The following is a 15,193-nucleotide window of genomic DNA, read 5'->3' as shown; positions in this document are numbered from 1 at the left end:
CCTTTGCACGTTGTACCATTCGTGTGTGTGTGTGTGTGTGTGTGTGTGTGTGTGTGTGTGTGTGTGTGTGTGTGTGTGTGTGTGTGTGTGTGTGTGTGTGTGTGTGTGTGTGTGTGTGTGTGTGTGTGTGTGTGTTTAAGTTTTGAAATCCCGTGGGAACTCTTTGATTTTCCGGGTTTTTTTAATTCATTATAGACAAGCACTTGACCACAATCACACCTGATGGACAGTGAAGATATGTTCTAAGGTGGGACGCTTTTACCTAGAAGGTGCCTATTCACTCTTGTTTTAAAGATACCCGGTGGTAGGAAACACAGATAGATTGCGGAAAACACTTTTTTTTTTAAAGAATGTTAGTCATGATTTAAATGACTTCCCCTTCTGATTCCCCTTTCCCCTCCAACTAAGCGTTAAGCTTGTGCTAGGAGTGAGTACGACAATAGTGCGACGGGTGGGGTTTGAACCGCCGACCTTTCGGATTTCAGTCCGCTCTTACCTATAACCGTTGAGCTATTGAGGCTTTAAATATGGGTAGTGATTATGGTACGTAAGTAGGTAAGTATGGCATTCTTTTTATCATATTGGTACTTTTTCTATAGAATAGAATTTGATAGATTTGAATGACAACAACTGATAATAGTTTTTAGAATATGTTGACAGATGATTTTTTACAATTACATTTTCACTATAGCTTTAATTTTTACGTTTTTACATAAAACTGCGACTGATACGAACAGAGAATTAGTTTATTCCGAATGCGGACTTACAGCACCGTCTCCAGCCTCTATTGGATTAGTGTTTTTCATGAAAATTAACAACACCTCGGACAAAAATGACTACGATGTTGAAATAATTCCAGATGAATGTTGTCTTGAAGAAGATGAGATTGATTGTGATACTTTACAAATAATTGGCGGATGTAGAGATAGCATAGCGAAAGGTAAAATAATAGAAATAAATTTTTAGCATTGCCTTATAAATATATGGTAAAAATAAATAATTATATACTTATGTTTTTAAAGGTGAAACTAAGACTGTCAAAGTAATTGCACCCCTCTTAAATCAATATGAAAGAAAAGGATATTGTGCTGTTTTTGTTGATTCTAAATCAAATAACGGCCACAATAAGAGAGACACAATAAAAATCAACTTTGATACTACATTTAGTAGGAATAAATTTGATTCTTTGGATAGTTATAAGTATTGTGAACATAAAGATGAAGATCCATTCAATGATTGCAAACCAGTGCAATGTGATGCTTTTTATAATGGTAAGAAACCATATTTTAGCAGAAAAGTTAAAAGATGTGTTGCAGTACCGCCTTGTGTTAAGGATGATGACTATGACTATCCTAGTGTTATTTACAACCCACAAACAAATCGGTGCCTTGTGGAATCAATAGGAAATGAAGACTTGGAATATATTAAAACATCAAGGAAAGATAATAGCAAAAAAAGAAAACCAAAGGACGTTTTGATTATAGACAAGTTTCATCCAAACACCACATCAATCATTCATAAAGATATTTTGATTGATGATATAGGAAAAACTACAACATGCAAACCAGGGCAAACAAAGTTTGTAAATAAAGACGAGGTGAATTGTTTCAAATTATTTCTGAAAAAATATTTTGTAGACAACAAATTTACTTTGCTGATCCTTGTGTTAGTCATTATAGTGCAGTGTATTTTAATTTTTACAATGTTTTATTGTTTGTCAAATACCTGTTGTTGTTGTCAAGAAAAGAAAGTCATTCGCAAGTTTTTTAACTACAGGCAAGATGCGTCTGTTACGACTCCATTGATTAATACAAGTAATATAGAAACTGAGACAACAGAATATCAATATGTATCTGAATCTTCTAATAAAGCAGATCAGAAAGTTAAATGTTACAAAGCGTGTCAAAAAGAAAAAAATAATAACGTAAAAAAAAGTATGTCCGATGACATACTATCTAAACTTTTAAATAGGCGAGATTGGAAAAACTTTCAACCGCAGGCTAGTCCTGAAACTGAAAATAAGATTGAAGAGATACTGAAAATTACACCCATAAACAACCAACTGAATAATCTTCCCAAGGCTGATAAACATAGCGAGACAAAAGTAGTTTTCGAAGATGAAAAAACAAACAATACACTTTACAAAAAGCAATCGAAGTTGGTAAATGTAGTGGATCACGACGAAACTTTGAATGATTTGAAGGATAGTCAAGAAATTGAAGCTTTATCTTCAGAAAAGGAAATAAAATCCCTCAGTTATGATCATTTCAATGCAGGAGTCACTGGGTATAGTGCTAACTTAGCGATGACTAAGGATGTCTTTAAAGATGGAAAATCTAAAAAAGGAACTAGGTGTAACTCAATTGAAAAAGGTGCTCAAGCATATTTTTCAAACGACTCTATAGATGATTTCCTATCAGAACGAGGAGTGATTTACTTGGCGGGTGAAAATATGTCAAAATATACGTTTTCGAGTGGTTCTAATGATATGAAACAATCACTCACGTCTTCGGGTACGAGCAAAACTTCTAAAAATTTTGTTAAAAACATCTTGTCCTTGTTACACAAAAAATCTAAACAGAGCCCTTCTTCAGACCCAGGTCGAAACAAGGACATTGATCTGGAACTTATCCACATGTCAAGAGCTTCGGTTTATTCTTCTACCAATGATTCAGATTGTTTGAAAAATTTAAAAAAAGATTCGAGAACTTCTTTTTAATTTGTACCTAAGGTTTTTATTTTATAGATTGTATTATTTGTTAGGCGAAATAAATTGACAACTTTAATGTTCACATACTTATTTATTATTTCTCACATTTTAGATTTCACACTATAATCTTAAGCTCTGGTAGGGACTGATAAACTTAAACTAAGTATCTTTTTAAAACATTGAGCATTCGTCGCTTTTAGTTTTTCTAACAAAGAACGGGTCAAGTGCGAGTCGGGCCTCGCTCGAAAAGAACGCTTTTAGGGTTCTGTACATGAATATGAACACCATATTTTAGGGGTCTGAAATATTTCTTTTGCGAGCTAGAACATCGCAATAAAGTTTGTTATTTTTTTTGAATTGTGTTCTTTCCTTTTTTCCTCCACCATGGCGGTCGGAGACTGTTGTAGGTCGGTACTAAAAATGGCGTTATTTTTTCTGCCTTTTTCGTTTTGCTGTAATTTATTTTTACTTTTTTTATGCTAGAATGCTCATTTTTGGGTACAAATGATACATAGGTCAAGTTTATCAGCATCTTAAAACTGCAAACGAAAAAAGACTTCTTATTGATTTATTTATCATCTATATTATTCCTGAGGAGATCAGAAGGAACAGGACACCCTGGGCATACACATGGCGGGCATAACGTTGAAGTTGGATCCGTTGGCTTTGTGACGTATCTCTCTGTCGTTATCTGTTAATGCGAGAAATTAAAACAAGTGTAAATTAAAAATTTATAACACCCCCGACGATCCAAAGTATCTGAGTTTTCCAAAACATCATTTTCAAATAAATAATTATGTATTTAGGCAACGTCCATCTTGACAGCTTGACATTTGTCTATTGACATAATATTATGAACCTAACGGTTATCTAACCTTCTTTTCTACAAGAAAACTAGAAAAGAGCTGATAACTCTTAAACGGCTGAACCAATTTTTTTGGATTATAGCTAAGAACACTCTCGATCAAGCCACCTTTCAAACAAAAAAAAGTAAATCAAAATCGGTTCATTCGTTTAGGCGCTACGATGCCACAGACAGATACACAGATACACAGATACACAGATACACAGACACACAGATACACAGACACACAGATACACAGATACACACGTCAAACTTATAACACCCCTCTTTTTGGGTCGGGGGTTAAAAATACTAGGTCCTACAACAGTGCCCGTCACCCCTGTTCAATGTAGATCTATACTAGGTACCTACTTAGATAGGTACTAATTTAAAAAAAAACTACCTTTATTTTCGGGAAATGAATATTCCCAATTAATTTGAATCTCGGCAGTGGACCTCTCGTAACACACAAACACTGAAATAAATAAAAAACAATTATCCTAAAAAAGTAGTTTTGTACCTTAGTAATATAGTAATAGTGATAGTAATAGTTTTACGAAGTAACTAAGTATCTTTAGTTTGGTGCATATCAAATACCATAAAATAATATAGGTAGATACAAAGCTTGTAATAAATCAGTTCACTTGAATTAAAACATATTTTTTTATAATTAAATATTTAAATACTTACACCAGGCTGAAAGTATCAAAAATTAAATTGATCATAAACGACCGTTGATTTATTTTTATTTATCAAATTGGTAAAGCTTGCAAGTTGCAGTGTTTATCCTACTTAATATTATAAATGTCTATGTTTGGATGTTTGTTACTCAATCACGCAAAAACTACTTGACGGATTTGGCTGTTTGGAATGGAGATAGATTATACCCTGGATATTGACATAGGCTACTTTTTATCCCGGAAAATCAGAAGTTCCCGCGGGATTTTGAAAAACGTAAATCCACGCGGACGAAGTCGCGGGCATCAGCTAGTAATAATATATGTATCATTTTATGACGAGCTGGTTTTCCCTGAGTGGAATGTTTGAAAATCCATTCATAATGGAGGTTTATTTTAGGCAACGCCAGATAAATGAAAAGCCTGAAAACCATAGTTGTAATGTCATTCAGTCAGATTTAAGTTTATGCGAGGTATTTGCTCTTATCCGTTAAAGGTGCCCACGCACTCGAACTGAACTGCAGCTGAACTGCGCATCGCGGCAGCGCGCCGCACAATATTCTCTCCAGCCGCGACACGCGGCAGTGACGCGCTACGCGGTACGCGCGTCGCGGCTGGAGAGAATATCGTGCGGGGCGCTGCCGCGACGCGCAGTTCAGCTGCAGTTCAGTTCGAGTGCGTGGGCACCTTAAGAGCTCTATCTGCAAGACGGAGATATGGAGTACCTAACATCAATAAAAAATCATCCCCTATCCTGCAGGATTTCTATTGATTTCGGAATAAAAAATCTCAATGCTAATCCAGATTATTAGCTACAGGTAAATGGCCAGACAAACATAAAAAAAAATATGAAAATATTGTTACGGACTCTATATCTTAAACTAGCTTCCTCCGATCAAAACATATTTTATTAGTTTTTGCCCGCGACTTCGTCCGCGTGAAATACAGAACATACTGTGCATTTTCCTCCATAATTTAAGTATAACACTCAGAGATTTATCAGTGGAAGAATTTTCAGTATCGGATCATTAGTTCTGAAGATTATTCCTTACCTAACTACATACAAACACACACTTTGTGTCTTTAAAATATTAATATAAGTAGATAAGTAGGATTAAATTATATAGATGTACAGAATTCACCCGATTATTATAGTTTTATTGATAGTGTGTCTGTGTGTGATATTTTAACATGCATTCGTACTACATCAATTTTTAGGTATAAGTAGTGTTAAACGTGGTACAAGGTAAAGTAAACAAAAAAATATTATTAGTTAGGTATGTATTTAAAATTTAAAGTCTGTTACTTACAATCTGAAAATGATAAAAAATATTGATTAATTATTAAGTAATTTATCAAATTGCTTTGTATTAATTGAGATCGTTGGGTATGTTACAGGTAAAGTGACAATGTAATGTTGAACCTTTCTGGAAAGTTTAACTCTACATATCACTCAACTGAGCTGTACAATGTTTTGACAGTTTACCTCAGTAAAGTTAACTTCAATGAAAAATGGTGAATCTGAGAAATCCTTTAGAATTTATTAGATGTTATTTCTTTTAAAAATTTAATGCGTATGTACAATATTATATTATTATATTAAAACAAACTTAAAAATCTAAACTTACGGTTGGGGGCTACAAATAAATAAATATTTTTAAGGCTATTTCAATTTGATTTTAGATAAGTAGGTAGGTACATTGTATATTTTAATTTAATTTTTAAGAATGAAAGATTTGACTACCTGTGTCTGAAAACAAAACGAGAATATTTTGTATTTGAGTAATTTTGATGCAGAGGATTTTATAAAAAATTAATTTAATAAGTAATGCCACTAAACTTGTATATAGTAAAATATTGTTTTGATTAAATTAAAACAAAATAACATACTAAATAAAATATTTATTTAATGATATTAAATGAAAATTATAAAAATGTTAAATATAGCTGTAGTCATGAAATAATTATTAAGTTGGTTTTGGAGGGTACCGTGGTTCTCTAAATATTTTATAGAGTCAAAAACTAACAACGTTCACGACGTAGGTAACTAAAACTAAAACAATTATTTTAATAAATAAAAATGAAATTTCGTTTCATTGAATACTTACGTGGAACTAAAATTCAAAAGAGTTTTTCTAAAGTTACACGTGTCAAAGAGCAAAGTAGATTTTCTACCTACCTATTTTAAAAGTTGTCAGTAATAAAGTAAGCTAAATATGTATCTATAGGTATGTATATACAGTATAAAGAACGTAGTATTTTATAAGCAGGTCCAATTACACCTCCTAACTACTGATTTGCTAGGAATACCAACGGGATTATTTTAGTCTAGTGGAAACAAAATGCAAAAAATATTATTATTTACTTACTGTAAGCTAAAGTTTGAATAAAATAAATGAGATTATTATAAATATTAAATCATATTAACTAACTTGTAACATTAAAACAAAAAAAATATTCTGTAAAAACATACCCATTCCTGTGTTAAAATGTGAAAAAATTAATAACGTATAAATACAATCTATAAAACTTTATATAAATATTATCAGCTAAAATATTAGGAATTACTTGAATAAAATATGAAAAAAATCCTACCTCGGTCTGAAAGAGGATAGTGAAATAATATAAGTATACTTTTTATTTAAGTATTCCGATGATAACTGCAAACTAAATATGTAGCCAACTTGTATAAAAAAATATGTAACACTTACCACAAATTTCTGTAAATAATCAAAAAGAAAAATTGATTTAAATTTATAAAATGAAAGTTTGAGTAACACTGTATCTTCTGTATATTTTTTACAATGCGATAAACTAACAGTATTGAAGCGAGTATACCAGAGATAAGCAATTTCTGGCGCATAATATTAGTTTTTATCAAACAGTACTAACCACCACCTGAAAAATGATAAAATATGTTTAGTAAAAAAATCATGTTAAAAATACATCACACTTGTATAAAACATAGACTTACCATGCCCTCCTAGACAAAACAAAACAAAATATAATTAATATTTTCAGGTAAACAAAATCAACGCAAAGTTCGAGTCAATTAAAAAAGGGCTCCATTTTTTTGTTACAAAAACCGGAAACTGTTAATGGAAAAAAGAAGCCACATAAAAAAAATTATAGCTACAAACCTTGATCTGAAAATAAACAAAAAGCTTTAAAAATATTATATTCTCGTCAGTGAAAAAAATGCACCTATTAAATTATTAAATCATCATTTTTTGTTCATAAATTAATAAAATTAAAATTTTGTATTTACCAGAATCTGTAAAAAATAGTACAGAAAAATTATGTTGATAATTACTAATCAGTATTCATTAAAGAGTGTAATTAAATAGATTCTAAATGATAACTATACAATATTTCCAGTTCTGAATAATACTTACATCATGCTGTAATTTTTTTTTTAATTAATAATATTTTAATATCTCAAAAACCATTCACATACATACATCTACTCTCATCTACATGGTTATTTTTTATAAAAAACGATTATTCATACTTACAACTTCCTGAAATACAGACGAAGTAAAATTAGTTTTCATTGCATTATTTGTAAACTAACTGAAAAATATCTACAAACAAAAATTTTATGACTTACGGTAGTCTGAAATTGAAATTTTTGAAAGATGTAATTACGATCACAATTTAGGTATACCTAAACTTAAGTAATTTATTTAATATATTTAAAAAAAATATGTCATATATTTTGAAAATATCCATTTTGAGCTTGGTAGGTAAGTATATAAACTTTTACCTTTAGCTAAAAAATCAAAAATATAAAATAAGTAAATATAAATTTAGTAACATATTATTAAAAAAACAGAAGTACAGTATTGATACTTACTGGTTGCTGGAAATTGAAAACCACTTTTAGTCACCAATAATCTGTGTATAAAAGGAAAAGCTGACTGACTGACTGACTAATCTATCAACACATAGCTCAAACAACTAAGCTGATCAGGCTGAAATTTGGTATGCAGATAGCTATTATATGACGTAGCTATCCGCAACGCAAGAAGTTTTGAATATTCAATTCCACAGGGCTTGGGTTTCTCCACACGGACCAAGTCGCGGGCATGAGCTAGAATTGTAACTAAGAATTAGAATCGTCAATAATTAACTTCCTCACAATGTAATACTATTAATACTCTTTTATAATTAGGCAAAAATTTATAAGTATTTAATGTCTATGTACTTATTAAATAATGCTTACCCCCTTTTTCTGAAAAATAATAAATTATGTATGATAAAGAACTCAAAATTTGGTTTTTAAATGGGTAGTTTACATACTTATTATGTTAGTTACATTTTGATACTAGTAAATTTAATATGATCGCCGCTATAAAGCGATAAGGCCGCCTTCGCACGCTACAGCTATTAGATTGAGATCCTTGTATGTTTTTTTAATGTTTACTTTGTGTTGTGTGTAATTAATAATAAACAATAAATAATAAGTAAATTAATAACTTACATTTATTCACGGTGTCATCGTTTGAAACAAAAAGTAATTTTATATTAATTTAATGCGTTATGGTTTGTTAAAATGTGTATTACGAAAAAAACAATCCAAAGTATAAAATCTCATGTTATTTGATTCCCTCAAGCATTATAATATGGAAAATACAATGTTTACATAAATTAGATGATAATATTATAAGTTCATCAGTTAGATGTTATAGCATAATATAAGTGATGGCAAATTTAACTTACAGCTTTGTCCTGGTGAAAGAACAGTTATTCACAGATATTACAATAAGTTTCTATGAAACCATACCTAAATATAATAAACATAAAATAATTGCATAAACTTAATAAACTTACCGTTACCTAAAAAATAAAAATAAAAATGAGTTTAAAAATTTTCATCAAACAAAAACTAATATTTTCAGAATTAAAGTGATTATCTTTTAAAATATGGATCAATAAATATTTGTTAAATATTTAAAAAAATATTTATTTAATCAGATTTAAGTTAATCTGCTATGATCCATCATCTATCCATTGATTATATTTTAGATTTTACAATGTTTAACACTTACTGCATTCTGTATTAAAATAATATAAAATAAATTATAATTTTTGTATTATTAAAACTTGATACTTAGTTAAATTGAAAGAAAAGACTCAAAAAATTGACTTTTGAGAAATTAAAAATTACGGACATTAATTTAATTTAATTAAGTATATTATTGGAACAAACTTTACCTCAGGCTAATAAAAAAAAATGAAATGATTATTTAAACATGAAACAAAATAATATTGTACAGATTTATTGTAATATTTTAAAAACCAAAAATATATAATATACATACTGGCCTCTGTAAATCATTTTACAAAATTAGTAAATAAAAAAATAATAAATCATTTTAATAATGTACAATAATTTCGATTATTAATTATAGCAAAGATTATTTAAATATATTTATTACTTACGGCATCAGGCTGTAACCATGTAATTTCTTTAAAAAAACTTAAAGAAGTCGTAAATAATAATATCCATAGGTAACTACTAATATTTTAACTGCGAAAGTGTGTTTGTCTTTCTGCTACCTTTTTAGTACAGATCTATTAAATCGATTTGAACGAAGTTTGGTGTAAAGATAGCTTGCAAAAAACAAAAATCGTCTTCTTTTAATCCGTGAAAATCAAAGAATTCCTACGGGATTAAAAAAATCTGAAACCACGTGGATAAAGTCACGGGTTTTACTCTCTATAAAATAGCTAAAAAAATATTATTACCGCAACCTGAAAACATTATTTAAACGGGTTTTTAGAAAGGCTACCAATTAATAAATATTGAATTTGGTGATTTCATTACTGTTTTATTTGCCAGTTAGCTTTACTTACAGTTAGCTGTAAATATCAAATATATTTTAGATTTAAAAAAAATTGTTAAAACATGTCGAACTAGGTACTACAGTTTACACTAATATCGTGGACAGTCCAAAATTGTTTTTAATAATAATTACCGTAACAGTACTTGCTGGCTATAGGTAAATTCAAAAAATATTGTTAAAAATATTGAAAAATATGTAAGTATTATATTAATAATTGTAATATTTAAATTAATTAATTAATCATACCTGAGTTGACGATGTTTTATCCGTTTCTGGTATCTAAAGTAGGTAGGCAACAAAATAAAAAATAAAAATCTTGAAAATCTTGAAAAATCTTGAAAAAATGTGTATTTATTAATTGTATCAAGTATACTAGAGGATGCCCGCGACTTCGTCCGCGTGGATTTAGGTTTTTAAAGATCCCTTGGGAACTGTTTGATTTTCCGGGATAAAAGGTTGCCTTTGTCAATTACAGGGACGCAAGCTACCTCGGTACCTTTCATACAAATTGGTTAAGCGAATGGGGTTTTTGGGAATCCCGTGGGATCTCTTTGATTTTCCGGGATAAAAAGTAGCCTATGTCCGTCCCCGGGATATAAGCTAACCCTGTACCAGATTTCGTCAGAATAGGTTAAACTGTTGGGCCGTGAAAAGGTAGAGACAGACAGACAGACAGGCACACTTTCGCATTTATAATATTAGTATAGATTTAAATTAATTTATAAATCATACCTCAGTTGATGGTGTTTTATCCGTTTCTGGTATCTAAAGAAGCATTTAAAATAAATAATAATATTATTTTAAAAATAATACCGATCTTATTTAAATTTAAATTAATAATTTTTACCTTTTCACTCTACAAAAAAATTAGAAGAAATTAATTATTTTCTCTCAGAGTGCTAGAGTTTACACAAATGTCGTGGATAGTATAAGTTCGTTTTTAATGGCAATAATTGTATAATAATTACCGTAACAGTACTTGCTGGCTATACAAAATTCAAAAAATATCGTTAAAATGTTGAAAGAATATATGTTATTATCACTGTAATATAAAAATTAATTAACAAATCATACCTCAGTTGACGCTGTTTTATCCGCTTCTGGTATCTAAAGTAGCATTTAAAATAAATAATAGTATTTTGATAATAATATCTTAGTAAATTAATTATAAAACATCAATTTTATAACTTACCGTTTCACTCTACAAAGAAATATAAGAAAATAACTTAAATTTTCCGCGATTTACCTAATTTGGGCTGTTCTGAATTATTTATTTAAGTGAGAGTACCTGCCTAGTTCTTATAGAAAAACATCTTTATCTATTTCCTGACTTTCAAATTTGGAACTCTTGGAAGTTGGAGTGTAACGTAATGTAATATTGTTACTTACAGGTTCGGACGATTCAGTCTAAAAAAAAAAAACATTTCATAAATTTAACTAGAGAAAAAAAGTATTTAACTAAAATACCTAATTATAGGTTTTATAGAAAACTGCCAAAATATTCACACTAGCTGTAACATACCTAGCGACTAATCGATCGAAAGATGTTAATAATTGAGTAAGTAATCAAATAAATATTATTGCTGGCAGGACATAAAAAAAATTTATTTGAATAAAAAATATTTCTATTCTATTATATCCTATTGATTCAGTCGTTCGAATATGTTTGCGGCGCTACAACTGTAAAGCTGACTCGTCCGCAAACATCAAGGGCGTCGTCTCACTGTACCTACTCTACTACCTATGTATACAGTATGTAGGTACTTACTGTAGCCGCAGTAATTTCATCAGCCTGTAAAGGTTCAGCATATAAAATACATAGAGGTACCAAAAATCAAAGATTACAAAATATCGCAATCTATTTTAGACTTGCCTTTGCAAAAATTTAAGAAAATCTATTAAAAGTATGCTCCTGAAAAAGCATCACACAATCGAAGGTTGTATAAATGATAAATGAGCGTGGATTTGACTTGCAACTCTCTCTAACAATATTTTATTGTAATAAATCGAATCTTTGAAAAGAGTAACCGCCAAGCTGATTCTTCGCGGTAGGAAAGGAATCACGAACCAGTGCCAGTGGTAGATTCATTTGGCGATTCAAATCTATGTAAGTATGAATGAGTGAATATACTTTTATTGTACACCACAAAATTAGTACAGAAAAACACATACAAAGCTCAACAAAGTATAGGTACAATTTGGCGGCCTTATCGCTACCTAGCGATCTCTCCCAGGCAACCAAAATGGTCCAAAGGATATAGCTATAGATATTAGAGGTAGGTGGTGCAAGTATACATTTATATATAATATTAGTAAGTACTTAGGTACCAATTTATAAAAGTTCATTTAAATAAAAAATATTTCTATTCTATTCTATCCTATTGATTCAGTCGTTCGAATATATTGGCGGCGCTACGACTGTAAAGCTGGCTCGTCCGCAAACATCAAGGGCGTCGTCTCACTGTACCTACTCTACTACCTATGTATACTTAAGTAAGTAAGTAGGTACTTACTGTAGCCGCAGTAGTTTCATCAGCCTGTAAAAGTTCAACATATAAAATACCATATAAGGTACCAAATATCAAAATTTGATTAGATCGCAATCTATTTTAGACTTGCCTTTACACAAATTTAAGAAAATTTATTAAAAGTATGCTCCTGAAAAAAAGCATAAGTGTACGTATTCCACAATAGATGATTATGTAAATCATAAAAGGGCGTGCATTTTCTTACAGCTTGTTCCAGCAATGCGCGGGAATGCAACTACATAACTACTTTTATGCACGCCATTCGTTGTAAATCGAATGTTTGAAAAGAGCAACCGCCGAATTTCTTGCTGATTCTTCTCGGTAAGAAAGGTATCATCGCACTGTACCTACGTACCTATGTAGATATAATAGACTAAGTAAGTACTTACTGTAGCCGCAGTAGTTTCATCAGCCTGTAAAGATTTAAAATATAAAATACTTAGGTAGGTCTACCAAATCAGTTGATCTTTTATAACAAAATTTCGCAATCAATTTTAGACTTGCCTTTACACAAATTTAAGAAAATCTATTAGAAGTATGGCTACTGCAAAAAAGCCGACGATTATGTACCTAAATGATAAAAGAGCGTGGATTTGACTTGCAGCTCGCTCCAACAATATAATCCAGCAATGTGCAGGAATGCAACTTAGGTACCTACATTCATATTCAGACGATTCAAAATTACTTGTAAAAGTTTATTTGAATAAAAAATATTTCTATTCTATTCTATCTTGCTTCAATCGTTCTAGTATGTTGGCGGCGCTACGACCGTAAAACCGGCTCGTCCGTTAACATCAAGGGCGTCGTCTCACTGTACCTATAGATATAAGTTACTTACTGTAGGCGCAGTAGTTTCATCAGTCTGTAAAGGTTCAGAATATAAAATACTTAAAAAAGTACCAAATCAGTAGATCTTGGCAATCAATTTTACTTGCCATTACACAAGTTCAAGAAAAACTATTTAAAAAATGCTCTTGGAAAAAATCATACTTATTACACAATCGAAGATTATATATATGATAAAAAAGCGTGGATTTGACTTGCAGCTCGCTTCAGCAATGCGCGGGACTGCAACAACTTATACATGCATAGGTACCTAGTGTTATTGTACTTAAATCAAATCTTTGAAAAGAGTAACCGCCGAGTTTCTTGCTGGCTCTTCTCAGTAGGAATGGCGTTTCGAACCAGTAGTTCAAAAGTACCTAGGTACTTGTAAAAGTTTGTTTGAATACAAAATCTCTATTCTATCTTATTGGTTCAGTCGTTCTAGTAAGCCGGCTCGTCCGCAAACATCAAGGGCGTCGTCTCACTATAGGTAGGTACATATATACTTAGGTATAGGTAAGTAGGTACTTACTGTAGTCACAGTAGTTTCATCATCCTGTAGAGATTCAAATTCAAAATATAAAATACTTAGGTACCAAATTAGTAGGTTCCTTACAATTTTTAGGGTTCTGTGCCTCAAAAAGAAATACGAAACCCTTATAGGTTCACTTTGCTGTCTGCCAATCTGTCGTCTCTGTCAAGAAAACCTATAGGGTACTTCCCGTTGACCTAGAATCATGAAATTTGGCAGGTAGGTAGGTCTTATAGCACAAGATAGGTAAAGGAAAAATCCGAAAACCGTGAATTTGTGGTTACACCACACGAAATAATTAAAATCTGTTTAAATTTTAAAAATATGATAATTATATCAAGTGGGGTATAATATTATGAAAGGGCTGTACCTGTTCATTCTAAAACAGATTTTTATTTATTTTTATGCATAATAGTTTTTGATTTATCGTGCAAAATGTCGGAAAAATGTCCCGAGTACCCACGGAACCCTCGGTACCACTTCTGAACTCCTGCAGCCCACAAAGTTCCATCCTCCTTTGTATTGTAGTAATTCTACTATATTTTAGCTTCTTTGGTTGATATTATTTATATCACGTTACTTACCTCTTGGACAAAATGATAATACTTAGAAGTAAGCTCGATGGCAATCAATTCGTGCCTCATTTATACAATGTATAATCAAAGGCCGTAAGTCGTTTAGCACCTTAATTATCATAATTCGCGTGGCACCGTCATGCACATGCATTAGGTGTGTATAGAAAAAGGTCATAGGACAGGTTTTAGATGCAATAGTTTCGCAGAATTGCTACTCGAATTCTGAGGCCGACCGTACATAAATATACGAACAGTTTAAAAACTTACGTTTGGACGTGATTGCCCCAACGTCAGCAAAGACACGAAGATAATTACAGAAAACAGCCTTTTAAGATAGCTTCTAAGACACATTTTGAAACGGGCAATTAATATTACGTGGGCCCTTTGAATAGGAATATTGTAAAGACACCGACAGAACGAGTTTTTTCACACAAAAAATATTATTTTGTCCTTTCAGTTTCAATTTGCATAAATGTCAGGTAAGTACTAAATCTTTAGTCTTGTTTTTACGACAGCCAATTTCAGTTTTCAATTTACTGCACCAATAAATAAAATAAACGAAAATAAATTCTGAAGGCAGTTCTTTCTTCGCACAAACTATGTTTTTTTTTCACCATTTTTAGAACTTCTCATGTAGTTAAATAAAAAAAGTC

At 31.0% G+C, this 15,193-nt stretch overlaps 1 protein-coding gene and 1 long non-coding RNA gene across 2 annotated transcripts; one reads left to right on the top strand and one right to left on the bottom strand.

Annotated features, from left to right (window-relative positions):
* Positions 1 to 622: 622 nt before the first annotated feature.
* Positions 623 to 2,792, top strand: LOC123870911. Its single transcript, XM_045914407.1, has 2 exons — positions 623 to 940; positions 1,023 to 2,792. Exons 1-2 carry the CDS (start codon positions 661 to 663, stop codon positions 2,717 to 2,719), a joined length of 1,977 nt encoding a protein of 658 aa, XP_045770363.1. The 5' UTR covers positions 623 to 660; the 3' UTR covers positions 2,720 to 2,792.
* Positions 2,793 to 11,847: 9,055 nt separating this feature from the next.
* Positions 11,848 to 15,071, bottom strand: LOC123870926. Its single transcript, XR_006797180.1, has 6 exons — positions 14,808 to 15,071; positions 13,966 to 13,989; positions 13,447 to 13,470; positions 12,998 to 13,021; positions 12,594 to 12,617; positions 11,848 to 11,872 (listed from the first exon to the last, which is right to left on the bottom strand). It is a non-coding gene; the product is annotated as an uncharacterized LOC123870926 (long non-coding RNA).
* Between the last annotated feature and the right edge of the window lie 122 nt (positions 15,072 to 15,193).

The sequence above is a fragment of the Maniola jurtina genome, chromosome 13 (assembly GCF_905333055.1).
Source record: "Maniola jurtina chromosome 13, ilManJurt1.1, whole genome shotgun sequence".
NCBI lineage: Eukaryota > Metazoa > Arthropoda > Insecta > Lepidoptera > Nymphalidae > Maniola > Maniola jurtina.
This window is presented reverse-complemented; position numbering and strand designations above follow the sequence as displayed.

Bases quoted from the DNA above. Each gene is read 5' to 3' on its own strand.
- LOC123870911 (XM_045914407.1), top strand. From the start codon at position 661: ATGATTTTTTACAATTACATTTTCACTATAGCTTTAATTTTTACGTTT. The intron at 941-1,022 runs GTAAAATAATAG...ATGTTTTTAAAG, and splicing joins TAGAGATAGCATAGCGAAAG to GTGAAACTAAGACTGTCAAA.